General features: G+C 39.5%; 1 protein-coding gene and 1 non-coding gene across 2 annotated transcripts; both read right to left on the bottom strand.

Moving 5' to 3' along the window:
• Positions 1–1,179: 1,179 nt before the first annotated feature.
• On the bottom strand, positions 1,180–5,805 carry LOC114800974 (uncharacterized). The gene is made up of 6 exons (XM_028998912.1): positions 5,745–5,805; positions 5,279–5,647; positions 4,966–5,121; positions 4,289–4,347; positions 4,045–4,156; positions 1,180–1,202 (listed from the first exon to the last, which is right to left on the bottom strand). Exons 1-6 carry the CDS (start codon positions 5,803–5,805, stop codon positions 1,180–1,182), a joined length of 780 nt encoding a protein of 259 aa, XP_028854745.1.
• Positions 5,806–15,445: 9,640 nt separating this feature from the next.
• On the bottom strand, positions 15,446–15,606 carry LOC114801485 (U1 spliceosomal RNA). The gene has a single exon (XR_003751536.1). It is a non-coding gene; the product is annotated as a U1 spliceosomal RNA (small nuclear RNA).
• Positions 15,607–27,898: the final 12,292 nt, after the last annotated feature.

The raw sequence follows: 27,898 nt of genomic DNA, 5'->3' as shown, positions 1-27,898 counted from the left end.
AAGAAAACACAATTCATAATAAATAGTTGGGTTTGATAACAATAAAAATGTACAGATGAACTGTGTATTTTAGCTTTCAAATCCAGAATTTGTTTCTCAGCAACAGAATTCAGACAAGGTCTTGCAATGTACCTTCAGTCATGTACCCTCTTTAGGTGCAAACTATCAGCATTAACTGTGCTGAATTTAAAATTAAAGCAAGTACTTGTATGGTGTATAGTGTGGACTTTATGGTGAAACATGCAAGTTTACTACATAAAGAAAGCCCTTGTGTAGAACATTCTGTCCAGAGAGTACAAGCTGGGTGTTGCATGCTTGTGTTGTTGCAAATGGCCACATCCTGTAGCAGAGCATGGGTATTTGCGTGTTTCTGACTGGTCGGAACAGTTTAACCACACAGGGACAGAAACTCTCAGGGTGTGATATGACCAAGTGGTGTTCTATTTTTAGTCTGTGTGGGGACTGCAGGGGGCCTGGTCACTTTTCTTCTGTGGAGATTTATTAAACAAATATGTTATTAAAAACCTGGGTATTAAAAGATAATGAAGACTGTCTGAATGGCATTGAACTTGAACTCATCTTCAAAATGGCAGAAAGAGTTTAAGATTTTAAAACTCCTGAGACAATTGAACCAATTTAAATTGAACCAATTTTTGAATATTTTAAGTTGCAGTATGTATTATATGGGCCACCTGGTGGTTTTATAATCAATCATATTGGTGGGTAGCATTTCAAGACAAAATTCAAAAGTTTATTTCTATGATAGGAAACAAGAAACTCCACCTCCCCCATCTGCAGACTGCCAATACACTGTCACTCCAAGTAGACAGCAGATCAAAACCATAGTAAAATTTGTGGAGGAAAAGAGTATGTGACTGTACTTTCAGCTTCAGAATGATTGACAGGAAATTTCAAATAGAATACCCCAAAAAGTCTCTCCAGAAGACACATCAACAGTGAAAGCAGTGGTCTTTTATGATGTATATTTGTGTCACAAGACACACTATACTGTCCATCTTCCATCTTGTTTGTTGCTAGGTTTAGGGTGTGTAAAATAGACTTAATGAGTTTTTCTCTTGAACATGTTATTTAATTATCCTGTTATGCTGAGAATATACATGCTACATGATGTTAATTTCACGTACCTACAACACGTATTTCTACAACACTATGCCGACTTCACATGATAGTGAAGCTCTCCACTAGAGGGCAGAACACAGATATTAGACCTGAAACTGTAAAGATTTCAAAATCATGTCGACAATGAAAGCAGAAGAGCTGGATTTCTTACGTCTTTTACAGTTACATTGTTGGTATGCGTGGATGCTAAATTAAGGTATCTGTGGTAACTTTCTGCCATTTGACTCCCTGTCAGAGGGTTTGAAAAACTCTATATGGCTCTGCTTCCTATAAACATGGTAGATACGTATGTGAATTCCAGACCTAAGATCTAAGTAAATACAGACCTGAGAGGGAGCAAGGGCACGTATAAACTGTAACAAGAATTAAAACATACACAACATAGCCTCAGGCTGCGTACAACACCTAGGCCGGTGTGCTGGGGCAGGCAGAAGTTTTAGCCACCACGTATTGTTTATCATTATTAAACTTCAATATGTCGTGCAACTGTGCCTCATGCGTTATTCTCAATGGCATGATGTGTCCTCTGCTTTGAACCATCACCTTTGGTGAGCAGTGAGCAGCCATGACAGGCACCCGGGGAGCAGTGTGTGGGGATGGTGCTTTGCTCAGTGGCACCTTGGCAGATCAGGATTTGAACCAATGACTTTCTGATTATGGGGCCGCTTCCATAAACGCTAGGCCACCACTGCCCCCTCTGCATGGGTCAAATGCAGAGAACACATTTCATGTGCACCATTTGCTGTTTGTCCCAATGACAAAACAATTACTTTCACATTGTTCATATTTATTATGCGGTGTCAGGATCACATTCTGTTTTGTACTTTCAGTGCATCAGTAATATTAGAAAATGTCTTCTTTACCTAATGTAGGTAATGTAGGTAATGGGGTTGATTTTCTGTTCCTCTTCATGTTACAAGGTTTTGGGGCGCGACCATGTAAATTACACACAAACATACGCTTGTACTGATAAAGGATGGCCAATGTGATTTGTAACTATACAGCATTATTTCAGTTAACTGGGAGCAACACGGAAACGAGGTAACGTGACTCCTATAAATTGGCAAGATGGCCACTGCCAGCCGCTCAGTCATTGATTGACATACATCAACGAGACTCGGCTCCACTCTTTTCTCCAAAAAGTAAGACCGTTCCTGCCCTTATCTCATCCTCGCTCCTGAACTCCTTCCTCTAGTCCTGTCCCATCCTAGATTGTACCCTAACGTGAACAACAACATACGTGTGGTGTTGCGGCTTACGCCGGTTCGCGTTTGCACATTAAGTCGGAGGGGACTTACCTGCCTCCTTGCGTCCCACTGCACCGAGGTTCCTCGTCTCCTCCCATGCGTGCTTACGTTCTGGTTCCGTGGACCTTGACACTTCTCATGTTATAATGGTCTATTCAAAATTCCCTTGTTCAAGCAGTTAGTTTGTGTTTATAAAGCAATTTTCTGGTGGCAAAAGGCTCCTCTGACAACTTGAAAAGGTCGATTTAATGGAGAGTTGTAAGGCTACTAGGACTTTTTTTTTTTTCACACAAAAACAAATGTGACACATATTAGGTGAATCATGAGAAACTAAACTGTGATTAGAGAAGACAAAAACGTGATCAGAAATGCAAATGAGATCATGGCCACTGGTGGTTTCAGTCTGCTCAGACAGGGGTGTGACTGGAGTTTAAGCCAAAAGCTTATCTGGTCCTTATCTAAATACAGTGAGGAATAAAGAGGAAACATCTATGTCTGAAAACATTTATACTTATTGCAGGGGGTCCTCCAGTCCTATTTTAAGACCCTTGAGATTGGATGACCCATTGACTTGGTAGTTTTTATTGCAGAATGTTAAGGTAGACAGTGAGTTTTGTTCAGTGTGTGTGATGGGGAATGAACAAAGGCAAGGAACCCAATTGTAGCAAACACAGTCCACTTAAATAGTCACCAAAAAAAGAAAAGGACAAGGAACCATAAAGGTTCTACCGATGTCTCTATTAAAGGCCACGTTAACACATGCAAAGGAAGTCTTTAACCATGGAGATCAGACACCCACTAGCAAGTGCACCGGGACTTTATAGGGAGGGGATTTGGTTGTGCACAGGTGTGTTGTGTGAAGTGGGTGTGTCTGATGATTAGTGTGTGATCAGCATTCAGGTGACAATGTTTGGATGAGTGTGTGTGTGTGTGTGTGTGTGTGTGATGAGCGTGTAGCAGCAGAGGAGGTGCAGGGTGTCAGAGTGTGCCACAGTTAAAATTTGTGTTTATTAGATTACATTTGAGAAGGTTCATAAATAAATGTTTTCATAAAGGTTCCTGAGCCTACTTATTGTTTACATTTACATTTCCGACATTTAGCAGACGCCCTTATCCAGAGTGACTTACAATTCCCAAAGTGACTTACAAACAAGTGTCTTACTTGGGGACACAATGGTAGAAAGTGGGGTTTGACATTGTGGTCTTCTGCTTCAGGAGAGTGTTTTACCCACTAGGCCACTAGCACATTGTAATGTATGTGGGATTCCATTTAGATTGGACATGTTCTGATATATTCCATGCAATGACCATGACTGGAAAAAAAGAATGTTGCCATTATGTTTGAGTACCACATTATTAACAAATAAAATAATTAACAAAAAATAAATAACATTTAAATAAATGACATATCAAATTAATAAATGGCGTTAAATTAAATTACTTTCAAAATGTCTTAATTTCATGGCAGTAAAGTCCACATCACAAAGAACAAAAGCACCAGAGAAATATTTATAATATAAAATAAAAAAAACTCTCATGAGGTATATATTATGCTTTATTTTCAGAGCAATGGAAAGTTGTTAGATAAAAACATAAGAAGAGGTTTTTTTTCAGGATTTATTTTAATATGCATTAGTTGCACGAAAAGGTAACGTACTGTACTGTACGCATCCATCATCCACTTGATTGGCATTCTTGTTTTTGTGACATTTCTGTTGCTTGGAAAAGTGTAAAGTACTGTACTGTAATGTTCCTTCTTCATCCTGCAACTGAAACCATTCATTCAGATACTTACATAAATGAGGATCTTACATCTGATAAAAATGTTAAACTGAGAATTATTGTGGACATATTTACAGATTACCTAATTGCACATAAAGCCAAAAATTTGTCTGAATTACCTGATTTTCATCTCCTTGGACATTGTGTTGTGAATTCTCCGGCCCATAACTATATTTTTCTTACAGAATAAAAATGATACATCAATGCAGGGAACACATGCAAATTAATATTATATGCTGTAATATTTTCAGCATTTTACACAAGATTGACTAAATGTTAAATGTAAAAGTCTTACTATCGAATTACCAGATACATTAATACGTAAAACATGTAATGTTTGGGGAAGTGGTGGCCTAGTGCTTAAGGAAGCAGGAGGAGCAGGGCAGGAGCCCCAAGTTCCCGCGTCTACCCCACCTCCCCCACTGATGGTGCTGCTTGGGTTCCGAGCATGTAGCCTGTGGAGGGGGGGCTCTGTCACTATTAGGTGCAGCTGGAGACTCACCTGGCACCAATCTGCAGGGTGGTTATAAGGTGCTGTTGAGCAGCGCATCGGGGGTGCAACATTTTTATGTGGACCGTGCAATGTATGAGTTCAGTTGTTTTCAGTTCTGGCAATCGCCACACGCCTGCAGGTTTGTTTCTGTTCTCCCCTTTTGTTTGCACAGTTTTTGGCCCTCACGACAATTTCCTTTGTTTGTGTTATTATTAATAAAATCACATTCCCAGTCTTTAAGGCTGATCCCACAGAAATATGAATTATCTCAGAAATATAAAGAAATGCACCATAATAACTTACTTTTAATGCAGAGCCAACATCCCAAAGCCGTCACAGCAGTAGAAGCTAAACACAAACCAGCTGTAAATACCCAACATCTTGAACTCAACACGTCTGGCATTTTAGAGCCATTGGTTGTAGAAGGTGACACTGTTGATGTAAAGTTATTCTTCTCTTCTAAAAAGAAAGAAATAGTAAATCACAAAACTATCACTAAACCTACATGTAAATGTATTTTAAAATAAATATAATATAAGATATTTTTTATATACACATGAAACATGGCCATAAAATATTCACTATTCTGTAACTGTATATGAATATTTGTACTCACTTTTAATAAGAAGCGAGTGAACAGTTCCAGCAACAGTAGAAGGTCCCTCTCCCGCGGTGCAGTAGTAGAAGCCTTCTGTAGAAGGAGTCATGTTGCTGATGTTCAGGTTGAAGCTCTGGTTATTAGGATTCCATGTTGCATTGATTCCTAATGTATTGCCCCAGATAAATACAGGTTTCTCTTTCTCTGATTTCATGCTGACTTTGAAGAACGGCGCCTGGCCAGGTCTGTGCCCGAACCACTCAGTCTTGAAATGGTGTTTCTCACTGCAGTGCAGAATGACCTCCTCTCCAGCCTCTACTCTTGTTATGTTGTCAGCTTGTAAATTATTCCACTCTTGAGGGGTGAGAGCATGTCCACTGCAAACCACTAAAAAGTTTTTATTTAATTGTAATCAATTTAAACTGTAAATACACAGGTTCACTTCTACAATGTAAATTAATATAAACATGGTGATACTACTCACATTTTAGCACGATTACAAGCATAAGAATTTTCTGCATCTCGTGTGTGATGAGTGTTGCCATATGCTCACGTAAAAAGGCAAAGTTTTATACTCCCAGCAGTAGACCACATCACCATAAATGGTCAAGCAAAAATCTATTGGCTAACATGCCTATATCCGCCTATATCACGCCTTTTGGATGATATTCACACAGAGAAAAATTCAGTGAAAGAAAATTCACACATGATACACACAGAGAGAGAGAGAGAGAGAGAGAGAGAGAGAGAGAGAGACACTCAACACACATGCTTAGACATTTAATGTTTAGTGACGAGCACCTTGGAAACTGGAAACAAAAATTGTGGAAAAAAAGTGAATTGACCTGGGTTTCCTTTGCCAGGACAGTCATGATTATGAAAAGCATAATACATCATGGGACCACTGTTGCCAACTCCTCAAAAAGGAAAGTAGCTATTGGCTGGCCCAAAAGTAACTAGAAGTGTAATGGACACCATAAGAATAATACCGTGGCAGAGTATGTTTAGAACTACAAATGAACTTTCTTCTGTCGTTACTTGTTTTTTTTTCCTATATCACAGTTCCAACCCTTCTCTTTTAACCAGGCTTGGGAACAGCAAAAATACATATTTTTTATTTTGCTGAAGAGTCCAAGTCACCGGAAACAAAAGAACAGTGGACATTTTTAACCAAAACATTATTTTTGTATAAAATCTACATTAACAATTTAAACAGACCAAAAACAAAAATGTGAAAAAATGATGTCACTCCACGTACACAAAGGCTGTGCTGACTCACAGAAAGAGTGGCTCATCGTCATTTTGGTCAAGGTGTGTTAGAGGTTCATCGTCATCGTCATTTTGGTCAACCTATGTTAGAGGTTCTCAGCTTCAGTCCAATATGGAGTTAAGGCTCTGCAGGGACATCTAGTTTCTGAGTTTACTCTTTAACTCACTCATCTCACTCGCTCCACTTCAGCATTCGAGTACATTTACAGCATTTATCAGACGCCCTTATCCAGAGCGACTTACAATCAGTAGTTACAGGGACAGCCCCCCCTTGAGCAACTTTAGGTTAGGTTAAGTGTCTTGCTCAGGGAAACAATAGTAGTAAGTGGGATTCGAACCCGGGTCTTCTGGTTCATAGGTGAGTGTGTTACCCACTAGGCTACAACCACCCTGTGGGCCAGGACATCACAGACAGGGCAGTCATGGCAGGTTCATGAAAACGTTTGATATCAGCTGCAGCACTGAACTTGCAAATCTCACTCCAGAAGCCAATTGTGCTTTTTGTCTCATTCCATTTAATGAGAGGGATGGGACACCATTGCAGGACCATCTTGTCTATCTCTGCAGGGGAGTAGGCAAGGATCTTAGCTATTTATACTATTGTTCCAGGGCTCTTTAATGTTTCCTCCACATTGAAAACTGACATGTAACGCAACACTTGAATGTTGTCTGGCAATCTCACCCTCAACTCATTAGTGAATTTCTGACATTGTCTTCATCCTCCGGCACAAAGATCAGCTGCTTTTAACTCAAAAAGGTAACCAAGGTATGGTTTGGGACTCATGTATCCATCTGTTGGCCCTTTGAGGACATTTTATCAGCAGCTCACAGACTTGATCAGGCCCTCAGAAGCTTTGATGTCCAACTGTACCTCACCCAGCGCAGACTTCAAAAAAGTCCGATACAAGGATCACCGTACTGTATGAAACCTCAGTCGTGTAGGAGTGTCACTTCAATTGGTGCAGCCTAAGCTCCTCCCACTGGTTCAAAATGGTCCAAAATAGTGTGTGAATCCGTGTTTCAATGAAAAGTCAACATGTGGCACAAACCTTGGTTAGCTGTATGGTCTTGAATGTATTTTTTTTACAATTGATGGCAGTGTGGACTGGGTGACACTTTCATAATGTGTTATCATGTTTTGATTTGTCATGTGTTGGCATAGAAGTCGGCTTTAATATACAGGCAGTATGCCCGTGTAGCATCTCCAATAAAAGGCTTCAACCAGCCTTTGAATTCAGGGTTTGATTCCCACTCCTTTCTGTAATTTTGAGAGTACAGTTTAGACTGAGACATGATGAATTTTTAGCGTGTCGCAGAGAGGCGTACACAGTGGACGAGGTGTGAAATTGGAGAATTTTTTTTAAATTTCACATTTACATAACTAAGCCTGGGCAGAATCAGTCAGTGGCAGGTTCATGCATGCCTGATTCATTTGCATTGTGGATGCGGTGGGGTGAATATCTCCTGTTCTGGCTGAAAAAAACGACAAATCATTAAATTGCCAACACTGCTGAGGAAAATGAAGGATCAATTAGTTGAGTTCCTCGTGAAAGAAGAACACTTATGCCAGTTTATTTTGAAAGATCAGGGGATCACCAGCTCTCTGTTAATGACTCATATAAGGTTTGAAGATAAACATATACATGTAGATATTCAATATTGTCATTTTGTACATCCCAACATTAGTATCAGGATCACAGAAAGACCTTGGGCAGTAATGTGTGTAAAACTGATTGGTTGAAGACAAATAGAACAGTTGAGCTTTCACTGACGAAGTGCAGCAAAATCTTTAAATTTGATGTCAGGTCATCTGACATCTGAGTTGAGTTAATCTGGCGCAGGACTTTTTGTCATTGTTTTTCTTTGCATGTGTAACAAATTCCTGATCTTAATGCACATGAAAAGGGGCTCTTCAGTCGCACCTTGGTGCTTCGAGATTTGAACCTGCAACCTTCCGATTATGAGTGCACTTGAGTTTCCAGCACTGCACTACTGTTTTGGATAATAATATTGAGTAAAAACAATAAATCACATTACTTATTATGCCACGAGGATGGCCACGTGTGTGTGTATGTGTGTTTCTAACCTAGGGAAGACATAGCAACATATCATAAGAAGGCCAGCTGGCAAATACAGTATCTTCTGCTGGGAAACCTTGAGATGCCACTTTGACATGTAGTACCTGCCTACCAAAACATTGCTGTTGACCAACACCCTGCCACAATGTAAGAACGGTTTGAAGAACACAACCAGTGGGCAGTGGTGGCCTAGCGGTTAAGGAAGCGGCCCCGTAAACAGAAGGTTGCTGGTTCGAATCCCGATCCGCCAAGGTGCCACTAAGGTGCCACTGAGCAAAGCACCATCCCCACACACTGCTCCCCGGGCGCCTGTCATGGCTGCCCACTGCTCACACAGGGTGATGGGTTAAATGCAGACGACAAATTTCACTGTGTGCACCGTGTGCTGTGCTGGTGTGTAACACATGTGACAATCACTTCACTTTAAAACCATAAGTTCAGGGTGTTGCCTTCAAATTCCCCAGATTTCCCAGTCAAGCATGTACGGGATGTGCTACCATCACCTCAAAACTTAAGGGACTTAAAGAGTGTGCAGTGTGCAAAGAATGGCTTTACATTTACATTTACAGCATTTATCAGACGCCCTTATCCAGAGCGACTTACAACCAGTAGTTACAGGGGACAGTCCCCCCTGGAGCAACTTAGGGTTAAGTGTCTTGCTCAGGGACACAATGGTAGTAAGGGGGATTCGAACCCGGGTCTTCTGGTTCATAGGCGAGTGTGTTACCCACTAGGCTACTACTGTTCCAGATACTGTGGAGCAGTCGTCTCATGGAATCCTTGCCTCAGTGGCTCAGGACTTTACAAATGTAGAGTTGGGTGTAAAAAGTTTTGTTTGTGATTCATGATTCATGTGTCAATCCATATAAACCAAATGTCCCTGATCATAATCTGGTGACATATATTGGAGTATTGGAAGGAATTTCTTGGAAGTGGAAACTGATGTCATTACAACAAAAGTAGAGAAGACATTTTCTACTATTATTGCACTAAAAGCACAATAAAAAATGAAGATTGGAGACGATTCTGTTTGGAAGCTTAAAAAGTGAAATAAAACGGTATGATAAATGCCATGCCCGGGATCCCATGAACTCCTGTCCAGGACCAATTTTTAAGAACTTGAGAGCCAAGAACCATATTTTTGTAAAATACATTTTAACGTGGTTCCTTCATCAAACCAAGAGAAATGTAAATCTGCTAAATTTGTATTTTATATCAATAGATGATTCGGCACCAAATAATAATAGCCTCCGGGCGTCAGTCACACAAAGTCTGGAGCCATGCATCCATACAGAGCCAGAAAACTGGTCAGCGTCCATCTTCAGTCCCCTATCCGAGACAGCCACCATGACTGTGGGTCCTGACTGAAGACGTCCTGCAGAGATGGTTGGAGATGTGTGGTTTATTTGTGCAGATGAACCATGCTGTCATTTTAACTGATTAAACACAAACATTGTTTGTTTTTCATGGTTTCTTTAAAAGTGTCTAGCAGTCTCATTTTAGAACTGCCGAATGATGTCCTGTCTTCGTCTAACGTGACTCAACAAGGTTCCAACCGGCTGGAACACTGTTGTTTGACACTATATTATGCTGAACCACACAGGCCAAAATGACGTTACACACTATTTGTAGGGTTTATAGATCAGAGTTACTTCAGCTGGTCCAACGCAGCTCTCCACTTTCTCACTTGTGGGGATAATAAAGGATAATTTCTTGGATCATCTCACCGTGGCCTGTGAATCTCCTCTCCTGACTGCCATAGCTGAATATGATGACTCTCTAGCTCTTAATTAAGTCGGTCTCTTTCATTGTAACCTACAATGTTACATCAATTAAACAATGATTCCATTTATCCTGGATTTGTACATTTTCTTTGACTGCTGTACACAATTATAATATAAATATAATGACAAATTATGTAAAAATAAGCTTTGTTATCATATAAATACCGTCTCAAAATGACCCCCCACAAAGGCTTAATTTAAGGCAATAAATGTAGTTCATGTTGAATCATATTGGAAAAGCTTTTCTGTCATTTTGGAACTTTCCACAGAAATACCTCCAGGAAGTACTAATAGACAGGTAATCATCCATTAAAAATGGTCATGTTGAAAAGTTTCCAGTTTGCCTTAATGACCTGATTCTTTTTCTACCTGTAGATATAAATTCCCATTTCCAGGTGCCACTGGATCGGGCTTGGTTCCTGCTTTACCTACAATCAGAGTCTCTGCACCCTTTAACAGGAAGGTGGAATAAATGTCCCACCACAGGTTCACAGGTTAAACTGAACAATGCTACACATTCCACAGAACAGCTCCATGCTTTTGTTATAGGAGAAGCGGTTGGCCTCCTCTCCTTGGTAAATTGATTTAAACAGCCAATTCTTTAAATTGATGGCCAAAGTGTGATGGTGTTCTTGGTAATATTGGGAAGATTGACCAGAAACAGTGTCTAAGCATTCATGTGTGGGGGGATTGGATGTTTTGGCTAGTCGAAATGCAATTTCCTTCGGGATTAATAAAGTTTTCTGATTCTGATTTTTCTCAGATTGCTGAAATTTTCAATGATGGTTATCATAGTGTTAAAGCACATAGTACAGTTATATCAACAGTTCCAGTGGGAGTATTGACCCCAGCTCAATATCCATTTTAGGGAAAGACATCTTGCAGAATTGTGCTGTGCTTCTATGTAGAAAGTCTCAATACACTGAGGGAGACTGTAATGACTTTTTTTAGTAGGTTTACTAGAATGAACATTATCCTCTCAGACCCAGAAGGAAGTAAATAGAATGCGGCTGCATTCTAATTTATTTTAATATGCTAAATATGTATCAATTAAATGCATGACCCCTCCCCCCCACACACACATAAAAGCAAGAAAATAAAAGAAGCAAATTTTATATCATATTGTAAATGTTGTAAAAATGCATTCTACAACCAAAAAAAAGTTAATCAGTCTGTGTTAGACATTTTTATTGAGGTTTTATCATTGTCAGTGCAGAATTTTTACAAGAGGACATAATCACTGCAAAACAAGTCAGGCTTGAGCTTGTCGCTGTACTTTACTGTGCTGTACTGTATTATAGTGTACCGTCCCACCTCAACCTGCAATAAAAAAACAATCATTCAGGCATTCATGGCCATTTGATCAATAACATGTGTAAGGAATCGCTGAAAAATTTCCAGAAAAGTGACAGCTTTATTTGTGTGTGTGTTTGTTGATATATATTATCAATATATACAGTACAGCTCGAAAGTTTGGACACACCTTCTCATTCAATGTGTTTTTTTATTTTCATGACCATTTACATTGGTAGATTCCCACTGAAGGCATCAAAACTATGAATGAACGCATGTGGATTTATTTACTTAACAAAAAGTTGAGACCTGGCCTCCCCAGTTTCCACAACTGAAAACCATTTCAGGTGACGACCTCTTGAAGCTCATCGAGAGAATGGCAAGTGTGTGCAAAGCAGTAATCAGAGCAAAGGGCGGCTATTTTGAAGAAACTAGAATATAAAACATGTTTTCAGTTATTTCACCTTTTTTGTTAAGTACATAACTCCACATGTGTTCAATCATAGTTTTGATGCCTTCAGTGAGAATCTACCAATGTAAATGGTCATTAAAATAAAGAAAACACATTGAATGAGAAGGTGTGTCCAAACTTTTGGCCTGTACTGTGTGTGTGTGTGTGTATATGTTGATAAAAGGCATTAAATAAGGAAATTTACTATTTACCTGATTCCCATCTCCTTGGTGTGTGTGGTGTGATTTCTCTATGCTCTGGTTGTTTTTTTCTTACGTTAAAAAAAGAAAAGGTAACTTCAGTACAGGGAATACAAGTAAATAAAGTTGTCAGAATGCAACATGTATGTAGGGAATAGCTTCAGATTTTTATGTGTATGTGGTGCTAATGGAAAATGTAGTAATACTGAGGAAAAATTCAGAAATGCCTAGACGTGTATTTACCTGCTAATCAAGTAAAAAAACGGCTATTTAAAACTATGAAATATGTGTCTTTTCACATCAAGCTAAATTTACTTCAAAATGCTATTTATTGGCATGTTGGTTAATACTCATTCTGAGCCCATTGCTGTTGGGGTTAAGAGAGACAGACTAGCATACAAATATCTGAAATTGTCAAATTAGGCAAACTGCAAAAAAATGCATTTCAACATTTAAGATGGCAGCTTAGATCATAAAGTCATCACAGCCCACAAATCAAGCAGTTTTTGAAAATGTAAAAAAAATCATCATAACGACCTACTTTTAATGCAGATCCCACATCCAAAAGCCGCCACAGCAGTAGAAGCTAAACACAAACCAGCTATAAATACCCAACATCTTGAACTCAACACGTCTGGTATTTTAGAGCCATTGGTTGTAGAAGGTGACACTGTTGATGTAAAATAATTCTTCTCATCTAAAAAGAAAGAATTAGTCAATCACAAACCTGTCACTAAACCTACATGTAGACATATGCATTTTATTATAAATAAAACATTTTCTATACACATGAAACATGGGCATAAAATATTCACTATTCTGTAACTGTATATGAATATTTGTACTCACTTTTAATAAGAAGCGAGTGAACAGTTCCAGCAACAGTAGAAGTTCCCTCTCCCGAGGTGCAGTAGTAGAAGCCTTCTGTAGAAGGAGTCATGTTGCTGATGTTCAGGATGAAGCTCTGGTTATTAGGATTCCATGTTGCATTGATTCCTAATGTATTGCCCCAGATAAATACAGGTTTCTCTTTCTCTGATTTCATGCTGACTTTGAGGAACGGCGCCTGGCCAGGTCTGTGCCCGAACCACTCAGTCTTGAAATGGTGTTTCTCACTGCAGTGCAGAATGACCTCCTCTCCAGCCTCTACTCTTGTTATGTTGTCAGTTTGTAAATTATTCCACTCTTGAGGGGTGAGAGCATGTCCACTGCAAACCACTAAAAAGTTTTTATTTAATTGTAATCAAATGAAACTGTAAATACACAGGTTCACTTCTACAATGTAAATTAATATAAACATGGTGATGCTACTCACATTTTAGCACGATTACAAGCATAAGAATTTTCTTCATCTTGTGTGTGATGAGTGTTGCCATATGCTCACGTAAAAAGGCAAAGTTTTATACTCCCAGCAGTAGACCACATCACCATAAATGGTCAAGCAAAAATCTATTGGCTGATGTGCTAATAGCACAAAAATGGCTTTTACAGCGGATACACGAAGTGGCCACATTTGATTTTAAACTTGCCTTTTTGCAGCTTGCCTGAGTTTCTGCAGTGATCCAACAGCTGATAAACACCTGACGTTTTCAGATATGGTGTGACTGTGGAAATGACAGTGGAATTCCAGAAACCACCATTCAGCACTGTTTTCTCTCACCATAATTCAACTGTAGAGACCTTTTGTGAAGCCACCAGTTCATTGGTCAGCCCTCACCTCTTGTCACACTCTCAGCTCATCTGCACTGTCTGCCTTCAACATCACACTGTCTTAGCTCACATCAGCTTCATCACCTGTAGATGTCTTCCTCAATCAGCCCCTGCATTACCCAGCATCACCACTAGGTATTGAAGGACTCAGTTTGGTTCATGTCATGGCCAATTCTTGTGATTGTGAACGTATTGTTCGTTGGCGAATGTGCTGAACTCCATGAATCCTGAAAACTGCTTTTTGTTAGGAACACTTGAAACTGGGTTCTCTGCCCCTCGTCTCGTGACACCTACTTGTTCTTGGGCTCCACCATTTTCCAAGATTTTAGGTGGGGCAGCAACATCTTTATCATCAAAAAGGCACAGCAGAGAATGTACAATTGAGGAAGTACGGCCTTCCACAGGACCTGCTGATTCAGCTTTGGTCGTCTCATACATTGCATATTCTATTCAACTGATTGTTTCTTGCACTTTAAGTAAGTTGTGTTGTCTTTTTCAAAATGAGTATTTTGTGTCTGTAAATAAGTCCTTAGTTTTATGTTTTAAAAAAAACACTCTGATGTCCCATTTTGAATCACATGGCCATACAATTAATATTCATACTATTGATAATAAAGATCTGCTTCTTGAATCTAAAATGTTTTACCAACCAATCTATAATAGTTTATGGACACTGAGGCCCAGTAAATATATGTCAGTTTTCATTGTGAATGATTACAGTGCTCTCATGACAGTATCACAGAGAACGTTTCGTTTCAGATATTAGAGGTTAATTTTTAAATGCATGTTGACCACATTTCAATATGGTGAAGAACAAGATGTCACACTGTTCATTTTATGTCAATCCATATTACTACATTCACTGGCTGCTAAAGTGAATTACAGACCATCTACAAAGGCTGTGGGTGGGAACGAGCAAGCAAGTGAACAGTTTGTCTTTGAAATGAGCATGTGGGATAATCCTGCTCTGCAGCTGTCAGAACAAAATTATATAGACCACAGTATGGCAAATATTGCAAGTATACAGTGAACCAATCAAGAACCATCCAAGCAAGAGGTCCAAAGAAGGAAAAATGGTGAACTGGTGACATGTTCATGGGTGGTCCACTAATGAATGAGGGGAGAGCAGGCTGATTTGAGTTGCCTAATCCTGTTGAGGTGCAATGGTGACCTAGTGGTTAAGGAAGTGGAGTCATAATCAGAAGGTTTTGGGTTCAAATCCCAAACCACCAAGATGCCACTGAGCAAAGCACCGTCCCCGCACACTGCTCCCTGGGCATGACAGGAGCACGGGGAGCAGTGTGTGGGGACGGTGCTTTGCTCAGTGGTACCTCATTGGCACCTTGATGGATTGGGATCCGCTTGCTTAACCGCTAGGCCACCACTGCCCCTAAAAAAATTAGGGGAGAGCAAAAATGCAGTCCCCCACTATCAGAAATTATGCAGTCAAGATTCCCACATTTGGAGAATTTTTAGGGCTCAGCACAGCCAGAGTGCAATGGCTGAGCCTCGCCCAGGGTGAACCGCCTTCTTGATCACGGTATCTCCCCTGCCAGGTGATGGGTTAAAAGCAGAGGACACGTTTTTAAGGATCAGCGGTGGCCTAACAGGTAAGGAAACAGACCTGTTATTTAAAAGGTTTCTGGTTTGAATCCCAAATTGCCCAGGTGCCACTGAGGTACTGAAGTACCACCCCCACACATTGCTCTTAAATGCAGAGAGCACATTTCACTCTGTGCACTGGGTGCTGTGCTGTGGTGTGTCACATGTGACAACTAAACACTTTCACATATTGTTGAAAGGGTTCATGTTTGTCAATGACACTTTGCTGTTTTAGAGGCTTGGATTGTATAGCTTAACAGTGTTTAATTCTACATTTCATGACAGTGGTTGAAAAATAAGAATGTATATACTGTATTTGGACTAGTGTAATACCAAAAATAATATCTCAAAATGATCCACTGACCAGCTCACAGTGTTGTACTTCAGACAATAAATGAAGTTTGTTGAATCTAATTTTTTAATAAAAAAGGTTTTACTGTCAAACTGACACATTCTACACCACAAACCACAGGTATATGAATAAGAAGAACTAAGAGATAAATAGCAAACGTTACAAATATTGTGTGATTTATCAGTAAAGAAAACACCAAAATGTAGATTTCCAGGAATTATTTGAAGTTGGCTTTGTTGTGTGGTAAGGTGCTGTAATGTACAGTTCCATCATCCAGCTGATTTACTTTTTTATTTCTGGGACGCCTTTGTTGTTTGGAGAAGTGTAAAGTACTGTAATGTAAGGGTCCTTCTTCATCCTGCAGCTGAAACCAATCAGACATATTTAAAGTGATATTTGAAAAAGTGCATGAAGTTAATATTTTATTTATTGAAGCTTTTATTAAAACAATCAGCTGAATTACCTGATTTCCATCTTGTTGGTACGTGTGGTGAGAATTCTCTTTTTTTTCTTACATTAAAGGAAAAAATATTTTAACTGAGTAGCAAACAACTGAGCAAAAACATAAACAGGTTACTTTTAATAAAAATGGTAAATTAATAATTTTAAAGATAATGTTCCATAATGCCTTACTTTTTCTGTGGTGGAGGCAGCAACCCAGTGCAGTCAGAGCAGTGCAGGCTGAACATAAAATCGGTGTGAGAGTCCAACAGACTGGGACCAGAGCCGATGTAGTTTGAGAGCGATCAGTGATCATTAAAGTTGATCCGGCTGTTGTTACTTCCGCCTTGTCTGTTAAACAGCAAGAACTATTTATTAGTGAATCGCTTGGTCTTAAACTAATATATTAGAAAGTAAAGCATCTGTTTTTCTAAACAAAATCTGCACAGAATACATCTGCACATTATCAACTTCAATAGCATCACTGGAAAAGAATCATAAATGAAACCCAGAATGTTTGTGAAAGTTCTCACCATGGATAACAAGGATGTGAAGGGTTCCAGTGACGGTTATAACACCTTCTCCAGTGGTGCAGTAGTAGAAGCCTTGTGTAGGTACAGTCATGTTCTTGATGGTCAGACTGAAGGACTGGTTATTAGGATTCCATGTTGCAGTGATTTCTGGTGTGTAGCCCCAGGTAAAAAATATTTTGTCTTTGTTATCTGATGTCTTGTTGGCTGTAATTTTGAAGAGCGCTGCCTGGTCTGAATGCCCGTACCAGTCAGTCTTCTCATGGTGTTTCTCATCGCAGTGCAGAATTACTGGATCTCCAGCATTTACTCTTCTTGTTAGTGCTTTTTTCTTGTCTTTCAGCATCTTGATCTGTTCTCCAGGCTTGGTAGTATGTTCACTGATAACAACTTAAAAAGAAAATGCTCATATAAACAGAAGAAATAAAACACATCTTTAAATCAGCAAAGTGACAGTTCACATACAATATTTTGTATGGTTTCTTGTACAATTGTTGAAATGAATAGTAACAGGGTCATATTGTTGGTTACTTACATTTAATAATCATCATGAGCAGAAGAAATTTCTCCATTTCACCTGAAGTGTTTTGCCCCAACATTTGCTTACAGGAAAAGCCCAGGTTTTATGTACCAAGCAGTAGACCGCACCACCATAAATGGTCAAGTGTAAATCTATTGGCTGATGTTCAGACAGTATTGTATAGAGCGTTTTGGTATCTACATCTATTGGTTAAAAATTCCACCCATGTGGAAATAGAATGGAAACATTATTTATGCAACGCTTGAAGTCAGAAGAATTCAGTCATGATCACTAATAAACAATTCTAATAATGCGTACAGGATGCAGTCTACACACTCACTGAGATCTGGAGAATTTGGAGGCCAAGTCAACACCTCCAATGTGTTGTGTTCCTCTTGAACCATGTTTTCAGAGTGGCAGGGCTGGTTAACTTGTACAAGGGGGGAATTGTCAAAATAACATTTACATGAATGTAGGACCCACCAGGTAGCGCCATTTCCATTTCATGTCTACCCACATGTACCTTCCCATGTGTGTCCCACTGTTGTCACTCGTCTGCTGTACACAGGCCTGTATGTATGATTCCATCCACCTTACTTTTCATACCTGAATTTTTCAGTTCATGTTTATTTTCAGTTCTTGTTAAAATATCTCAATGTCAAGTGAAGTGATTGTCACTTGTGATACACAGCAGCACAGCACACGGTGCACACAGTGAAGTTCTTGTTAAAATATCTCAATGTCATGCATTTATGCTTCCTGCAACCTTTAACTCTCAAAGAGCCATTTGGACCCGGTTTCCACAAAAGAGAAAAAACAGGGAGCAAAACGATGAAGATTTAAAAACCTGGCCGGACATGATCAGGGAAAAGAGAAGATCTGGTCACCCTGACTTAGCAACAATTCTACACAACTTACTTATCTTAAAGTCACTTATGCAAATCATTAAACAGTAAATAGGCGACAGGTATTGAATTGCTACACTAATTGAACAAATTAATAGCTCTAGTGAGAGTGCCCAGGTGATTGGCATTTTCGCATAAACGGCATTTGTGATGCATATTTTGAGCAACAAAAAATCAAACCCATTGCATTTTAATGTTTCAAGATTACAATAATCTTCGAATTTCAAACTACAATAAAAAAACTGATCAACATAAAAAACACTATTATTATTATTATTATTATTATTATTATTATTATTATTAATAATAATAATAATAATTTGTAATTATTACTTTTCCAAAGCCACAGGGAGCCACAGTGTGAGGATGAAAGAGCCGCGGGTTGCTGAACCCGCCATAGTGCATTATGGTGCCTTGTCCTCCCCAAGTAGGTTACACACACACACACACACACACACATACATACCTGCGCGCTCACATGATGTAAAAGAAAACACGATTCGTCAGACCAGGACAACTTTTTCCTTTGCTCTGTGGTTGTCACATCTGAGGGCAAGCACACATGCCAACCTGCACTCACCATGTCCATCAGCAGGCCATGACCCTGTTGTCCTGACCATAATGTTGTGGCTGATTGGAATGCAGACAAAAATGTATACATGTATATACACACACTCAGAAAAGTTTACACACTACAGAGGATCTGGAGACTATGGCCGAGGATATTTTCAAGAATCTAATGCAGGAAACATAATTGTTCAACATAAGTTGTTACGTCCTTTGGGCCGTAGAATGGTTTTGGGGTGCTCTGTGTTGTGCGTGTTTAACTTTTAGGCTGTCTGCTGGCGGAGGTTGGGATTATGGATCCGCCCAACGATTCCCTCGTAAACTGCCAGCCCATCAACACACAGGACGGGGACTACTTAAGGACCATTCCAACCACCAGTTGAGGCTCGAGAGGTGAGTTTTGGAGTTTGGGATTGTTGGAGATGAGCCTTTGTTGTGTGTTAGTGATTAATGTGGTTAGTTGTGGCTTTGTTGTGTATTAGTATACTCATTTCATGGTGTGTTATCCTCCTGTGGATTGTTGTGTTGTTGTTGTATATAGCACTTTAGATTTGGTTGGTTGTTCACTACTCACTCACAAATAAAAGCACAATATTTCACTTGGCCTGGTATCTGTGTATTCCCTCCGCACACATTCCCCTTGTTTGTTGTAATGTTTCCCAAGCCCTAGAAGAGGACGTGACAAAGTAATATTTGGGTAAACGTGTTAATAAGTGTGACAATTGTGGGTTTTTTTTGTTTTTTTTTGCCCCAAGCTCAAAGGCTTCACTAATGAAATCTTGTCACAGTCTTCAGTGATGAAGATGGTCTTGACCAGGGCTTCCTGTCTGGGTCTGGACCACGGAGTGGTGGAATTACTGCACGACTGTATCCAGCAAGGAGAAGCACAGAAGCACCGTTTGTTGTCATCGCATTCCAGCTGCTCCCATTAGGGGTCAGTACAACAGATCAACCGGTCTGGTCATCCACACAAATTATTTGGTGGTAAAGTTTTATGCCGGATATCCTTCCTGCTGCAACCCTCCCCATTTACCCAGACCTGCAACCAGCATCAGGAAATGCACTGTCACGCGCGTCCCCAGTGGCTGGGTTGCATGTTGCAGACCATTATTCTTTGAGAAAACACTTGTAGAATGGTGCTTTTATAAAAAGATTAACACAGAGAGTGAGATCATCATGTACATCAAAAGCTGCCCTTGTGTAGAACTCTGTCCAGGGTGCACAGCCTAGATGTTTCATGCAGTTGAAGCACCAGTTTCCACCTGGTTCTTCAGTGTCCACCTGCTGCCCAAAGTGGATTGGTGACTCCAAATTGTGTGTGAGTGGTGTATGCCATGCACCCAATATCTTGGGACAGCTCGAGGCTGCCCGAGCCTAACCCCCAGATATCCTCTGTATTTTAGCTTTGTAAACTCAGGTACAAGCACAAAATGTTCATGAATATTGATTGCTTCTGTGATTTAGTGTTTCAGTAATCCAGTTTGTTAAATTTTCAAAACCCAAATTAAAACACAAACTCTTGCCTTTTTAAGCCTATTTATTACAATAACCTATTATAACTATTATATTAAGCTATATTAGAATGTTCCATGCAGTTTTATCATGACTTGTTCCTTCCCTAAAACAGCAGCAAATATCAGTGACACTGAGTATGTACATTTCCATGAGTTGTCTGTGGTTGGAAAAAATAAAGTATTGACATTAAGTCTGTGCACCACATCAGTGGCACCTAAAATGACCCGACATCTTCTATTGTACTTTGAAGTGATTAGAAAATTAAACTCATTTGAAATTATGATCAAAATGCTTTACTGTCATTCTAACACATTCCACACCACAAAGAACAGAAGTTTTAAAAAAACCCGAGACATATATCAAGTTTGACATACAATCAGATATTCAGAGAAAGAGGATGTTGATAAATTATTTTAATTTGCCTTTATTGTTTGAAAAGGTAAGGTGCTGTACTGTACAGCTCCATCATCCAGCAGGCTTACTATTCTATTTTTGGGGCGTCTCTTTTGTTTAGAAAAATGTAAAGTACTGTACTGTAATGTTCCTTCTTCATCCTGCAATTGAAAACAATTATTCAGAATCAATTGTTTAAATACTAAAACTGATAAAGGCTATGCACAATTATGTGGAGCATTGATAAATATGATGTAGAGTATACAGCTGATAAAACATGAAGGCAAGAAAATTAAAATTGCATTAATTACATGATTCCCATCTTCTTCTTTTGTGTGGGGTGAGTTCCATGTGATTGATTTTTTCTCATTTTTAAAGAAAAAAGTGCTACATGAAGCCAAGGAATATAGGCTGAAAAATGAAGAAATTATATATACACACACACACACACACAGACACACACACACACACACACACACACACACACACACACACACACACACACACACACACACACACACACACACTATACACATCGTGAATAAAAACAGAATGCATTGATGTGGAGGTGCCAACTTCTAATATTTTATTCAGAATAGAACATAAATTACGGAACAAAAGTTTAAAATCATTTTAAGGGAAAAATATGTTGATTCAGAATTTCATGGTGTCAACAAATTCCCCAAAAGTTGGGACAAGGCCATTTTCACCACTGTGTGGCATCTCCCCTTCTTCTTACAATACTCAACAGATGTCTGAGGGCTGAGGAGACCAGTTTCTCAAGTTTAGAAATAGGAATGCTCTCCCATTCTTGTGTAATACAGGCCTCTAACTGTTCAATCGTCTTGGGCCTTCTTTGTCGCACCTTCCTCTTTATGATGCACCAAATGTTCTCCTATAGGTGAAAGACCTTGACTGCAGACTGGCCATTTCAGTAGCCGGATCCTTCTCCTACGCAGCCATGATGTTGTGATTGATGCAGAGTGTGGTCTGGCATTATCTTGTTGAAAAATGCAGGGTCTTCCCTGAAAGAGATGATGTCTGGATGGGAGCATCTGTTGTTCTAGAACCTGAATATATTTTTCTGCATTGATGGTGCCTTTCCAGACATGCAAGCTGCCCATGCCACACGCACTCATACAACCCCATACCATCAGAGATGCAGGCTTCTGAAGTGAGCGTTGATAACAACTTGGGTTGTCCTTGTCCTCTTTGGTCCGGATGACATGGCGTCCCAGATTTCCAAAAAGAACTTCGAATCGTGACTCGTCTGACCACAGAACAGTATTCCATTTTGCCACACTCCATTTTAAATGATCCCTGGCCCAGTGAAAACGCCTGAGCTTGTGGATCTTGCTTACAAATGGCTTCTTCTTTGCACTGTAGAGTTTCAGCTGACAATGGCAGATGGCACGGTGGATTGTGTTCACTGACAATGGTTTCTGGAAGTATTCCTGAGCCCATTCTGTGATTTCCTTTACAGTAGCATTCCTGGTTGTGGTGCAGTGTCGTTTAAGTGCCCGGAGATCACAGGTATCCAGTATGGTTTTACGACCTTGACCCTTACGCCTAGAGATTGTTCCAGATTCTCTGAATCTTTGGATGATGTTATGCACAGCTGATGATGATGATAGATGCAAAGTCTTTGCAATTTTTCGCTGGGTAACACCTTTCTGATATTGTTCATCTTTCTGCACAACATTGTGGGAATTGGTGATCCTCTACCCATCTTAGCTTCTGAGAGACACTGCCACTCTGAGAAGCTCTTTTTATACCCAATCATGTTGCCAATTGAACTAATTAGTGTTAATTGGTCATCCAGCTCTTCGTTATGCTCAAATGTACTTTTTCCAGCCTCTTATTGCTACTTGTCCCAACTTTTTTGGGATTTGTTGACATGAAATTTTGAATCAACATATTTTTCCTTTAAAATGATACATTTACTCGGATTAAACATTTGATCTGTCATGTATGTTCTATTACAAATAAAATATTGACATTTTCCATCTCCACATCATTGCATTCAGTTTTTATTCACAATTTGTTTAGTGTCCCAACATTTTTGGAATCCGGTTTTTGTGTGTGTGTTTGTGTGTTGTCTCTGTACATAATACATACATGACCAAGTACATATATTTATAGTGTATAGTTAAGTACCAGTATTACTTACTTTTTTATGGCAGAACCAGCAATCCAGTACAGTCACAACAGAAGAGGCTGAACATAAACCTGCTGTCAATGCCCAACATCTTGAACGCAGCACAACTTGCATTTGAGAACTAGTGGTTGTAGAGATTGTTGGTGTTGTTGAGTTTTACTATTACATTTACAGCATTTACCAGACGCCCTTATCCAGAGCGACTTACAATCAGTAGTTACAGGGACAGTCCCCCTGGAGACACTCAGGGTTAAGTGTCTTGCTCAGAGACACAATGGTAGTAAGTGGGATTTGAACCTGGGTCTTCTGGTTCATAGATGTGTAAGTTACCCACTAGGATGCTACCACACAATTGTCTCTGATGAAAAGCAAACAATTGTGAATCACAAAATAAATAAATAAACAAACCAATACACTAGTAAGCTTATGCACTACATATTTGTAAGTAATATAAAAAATGCGGTTGAGTAAGTATATATTAGTATTTGTGAATGAACTCACTTGCAATAACAAGGTTGTGGACATTTCCAATAATGGTGTAAAGACCCTCTCCAGTGGTGCAGTAGTAGAAGCCTTCTGTAGATACTGTCATGTTCATGATCAGGCTGAAGGACTGGTTATTAGGATTCCATGTTGCAGTGATTCTTGATTTAAAGCCCCAGATAAATAAAAGATTGTCTTTGTTATCTGATGTCCTGTTTGCTATAACTTTGAAGATCTGTGCCCGAACCATTCAGTCTTCTCTTAGTGTTTTTCACTGCAGTGCAGAATGATCTTTTCATGTTGGTTGCTGTTGTTTTATTCCACTTTGGATTGATGGCATCATTCCCACTGAAGATCACTTTCATTTCAGCACAAGTTCACTATTAAAATGGGTTCCACAATTAATAATTACAGGAAGGTTCTACTCACATTTTATCATGATGTTAAGTATAAGTTTCTCCATCTCATGTATGATGAATGTTGTCATCTGTACACTCATATTAAAAGGCAAGGTTTTATACACACAGCAGTAGTGTATAAAACACCATAAATGGTCAAACAACAATCTATTGGTCCATGGTCAGGTATTGACAGGATTGGTACACATCTATTAAATGACATTCTCTCACTCTCACTCACACACACACACACACACACACATACACGCTCCTTTCAATTTTTAAAGTATTTATAACGATATTCTAAATAAGCTTATTCATTCCTGATATGAAAACTACAATTACTGTACCAATATCAATGGGAATGTTTCAGTTCAGGGATCATCTTCATAGTCCACATCCTTGGCCATGAAGCAGTCTTTGATTTGGGACTTTGCTGTTACATGGGGACGCCACAATCCTGAGTAGGACTAATCATTTCTGCAGTCAAAAACTCCTGCCATCCTATTCAGAATCACCCATGACCTGAATGGAAAGGTGATATGTGAGATGAAAGGTGGTGGGGTAGTGGTGGCCTAGCAGTTAAGGAAGCGGACCCATAATCAGAAGGTTGCCGGTTCGAATTCCGAACCACCAAAGTACCACTGAGCAAAGTACCGTCCCCACACTGCTCCCTGGGCGCCTGTCATGGCTGCCCACTGCTCACTAAGAGTGATGGTTTGTTGTGTCATTGTGTCACCGTGTGCTGTGCTGCAGTGGATCACAATCATTTCACTTTCACTTCACTAAGGTGAGAGATGGAGGGGCTACATTGCACACAGATAAATGGAAATACTACTGGGTACCCAAATGGGCAGAAATGCTTGTTGTTGGCGCAGTACCTGTCTGACGAACATGTACCTATCCTCACAGGTTGTTTTTTGTACCTTTGTCATCTGTACTCTTTAAGGCACAATTGTGTACCTGTCATGACTGGAATTTTAAATTATATTTACATTTAAGTATGATGTAGTGAGCCATCAGCGGCTGTAACATTCTTTTGTGGACTTTGCAAATGTTTGTGTTAAGCTGTTTTGGGGGGGTGCAGTTTGGGTTGGGGGCTCCTCCTGAGGGGGTGGGTGGGGAAGCTACGGAGCTGGGTCCTCCGTTAGCCAGTAAGCAGGGCGGGCCAGGTATCCAGGGGGCGGAGCACCACAGAGCCCCCTGGAAGGAGGATCCAGCTGGGACAGGCAGGAAGAGTTGAGTTGTGTTAAGTTGTTTGGAGTTCTGGCCATCACCACACACCTGCGGACTAGTTTGTGTTTTTCCCCTTTTGATTCCTCAGTTTTCGGCCATTGTGCCTGGTCTCCTTTATTGTTTAATAAATCATTGTTTCACATTATGTCCTGCCTCTGTGCTTACTTCCCCCGTCAGCTCTCCACAAGGCATTATAATTATTCTCACAACACATTAGTCTAAAACAATTAAGAAACAACTTGTAAGAACTACTTTATTTCTCTTAATAAACTCTGCTAAAATGAAGAATAACCCAAAATCTCACCCCAACCAGAGTTGTTAATCTGCATGTTAAATTAGAGTTAGCACAGTGCAGCTAAGGCTAGCTAAGTTTTTAGACTTGTCTGGGTGATTAAACACATTAGTTTTAGTTTTATGCTTCAGACCAAACACGGCATGATTTTTCATGTGTCGTCTGCTTTTAACCATCAACCTTGGTGAGCAGTGGGCAGCCATGACAGGTGCCAGAGGAGCAGAGTGTGGGGACGGTGCTTTGCTCAGTGGCACCTCAGTTTTTTGTTTCTTTTGTTTTGTCTTTTGCGCTTCACTTTGCTCTGAAACCCAAGATTTTCTATGACTGGTTTTGCACTGCATCAAACATAAGGTTATAATATTATGATCAGTGTATAGTGCCATCAAAATCTGCCCCTAAGAGTTCCCTTTGGTGACAGTGGATGCAAAATAAGAACACACACCCTCTGTTTTTACTTTAATACAATAAATGTATGTCATTAACAATCAGTGTAGATGTTTTTTGTCACACTGACACAAACACGCACACCAATAGGAAGTACTAACAAACAAGTAATACACATTGAAACTCTTTTAAGACATTTCAGTACAATAAGAAATCTCCTAACATTCTTAATATCTTAAATGGCTGATTTGACCCAGTGCTTGAAAAGGTAAGAAGCTGTACTGTATGATTCCATCCTCCAGCTGGTTTACTTTCTTATTTTGGAGCCATCGCTGTTCCTTGTAGAGTGTAAAGTACTGTAACATAAGTGTCATTCTTCATCCTGCAATTAAAACACAACTATTCAGATATATATATGGATATAAAGATCTAAAAAAGATGTAATATATTGTAAATTTACCTGATATCCATGTCTTTGGTATGTGTGGTGGTGAGATTTCTCTGCCCTGTGGTCATTTTTTGTACATTTAGAGTCATCTGGTTATAAACTGAATACTGTTGTCTATTCTGACACGGCTGTAGTTCATTGTTACAAGAATTCTGAGCATATTATTTATGTTTAAAAAGTTCTAAACAATGAGAAAAAAACAGACTCCACTGACGCACTGGCAAATCAGATGGTTATCAGATGTTAAGCTCAAATGCTTTTAAAATAAAATGTTCCATAATGCCTTACTTTTTCTGTGGTGGAGGAAGCAACCCAGTGCAGTCAGAGCAGTGCAGGCTGAACATAAAATTGGTGCGAGAACCCAAGATTCTGGGACCAGAGCTGATGTAGTTTGAGAGCGATCAGTGATCATTAAAATTGATCTGGTTGTTGTTACTTCTGCCTTGTCTGTTAAACAGCAAGAACTATTTATTAGTGAATCGCATGGTCTTAAACTAATATATTAGAAAGTAAAGCATCTGTTTTTCTAAACAAAATCTGCACAGAATACATCTGCACATTATCAACATCAATAGCATCACTGGAAAAGAATCATATGTGAAACCCAGAATGTTTGTGGAAGTTCTCACCATGGATAACAAGGATGTGAAGGGTTCCAGTGACGATTAAAACACCTTCTCCAGTGGTGCAGTAGTAGAAGCCTTGTGTAGGTACAGTCATGTTCTTGATGGTCAGACTGAAGGACTGGTTATTAGGATTCCATGTTGCAGTGATTTCTGGTGTGTAGCCCCAGGTAAAAAATATTTTGTCTTTGTTATCTGATGTCTTGTTGGCTGTAATTTTGAAGAGCGCTGCCTGGTCTGAATGCCCGTACCAGTCAGTCTTCTCATGGTGTTTTTCATCACAGTGCAGAATTACTGTATCTCCAGCATTTACTCTTCTTGTTATTGCTTTTTTCTTGTCTTTCAGCATCTTGATCTGTTCTCCAGGCTTGGTAGTATGTTCACTGATAACAACTTAAAGAGAAAATGCTCATATAAACAGAAGAAATAAAACATCTTTAAATCAGCAAAGTGACAGTTCACATACAATATTTTGTTGAATATTTCTTGTTGAAATGAATAGTAACAGGGTGATACTGTTGGTTACTTACATTTAATAATCATCATGAGCAGAAGAAATTTCTTCATTTCATCTGAAGTGTTTTGCACCACCATTTGCTTACAGGAAAAGCCCAGGTTTTATGTACCAAGCAGTAGACCGCACCACCATAAATGGTCAAGTGTAAATCTATTGGTTGATGTGCAGACAGTATTGTATAGAGCGTTTTTGTATCTACATCTATTGGTTAAAAATTCCACCCATGTGGAAATAGAATGGAAACATTATTTATGCAACGCTTGAAGTCAGAAGATTTCGGTTATGATCACTAATAAACAATTCTAATAATGCGTACAGGATGCAGTCTACACACTCACTGAGATCTGGAGAATTTGGAGGCCAAGTCAACACCTCCAATGTGTTGTGTTCCTCTTGAACCATGTTTTCAGAGTGGCAGGGCTGGTTAACTTGTACAAGGGGGGAATTGTCAAAATAACATTTACATGAATGTAGGACCCACCAGGTAGC

This window comes from Denticeps clupeoides, chromosome 12 (genome assembly GCF_900700375.1).
Source record: "Denticeps clupeoides chromosome 12, fDenClu1.1, whole genome shotgun sequence".
Taxonomy (NCBI): domain Eukaryota; kingdom Metazoa; phylum Chordata; class Actinopteri; order Clupeiformes; family Denticipitidae; genus Denticeps; species Denticeps clupeoides.
The sequence above is the reverse complement of the archived record's forward strand: the minus strand, read 5'-3'. Positions and strand labels throughout refer to the sequence as shown.

Bases quoted from the DNA above. Each gene is read 5' to 3' on its own strand.
- LOC114800974 (XM_028998912.1), bottom strand. From the start codon at position 5,805: ATGGCAACACTCATCACACACGAGATGCAGAAAATTCTTATGCTTGTA. The intron at 5,648-5,744 runs GTGAGTAGTATC...AAAACTTTTTAG, and splicing joins GCTTGTAATCGTGCTAAAAT to TGGTTTGCAGTGGACATGCT. The intron at 4,157-4,288 runs GTAATTCAGACA...GAATGGTTTCAG, and splicing joins TCCAAGGAGATGAAAATCAG to TTGCAGGATGAAGAAGGAAC.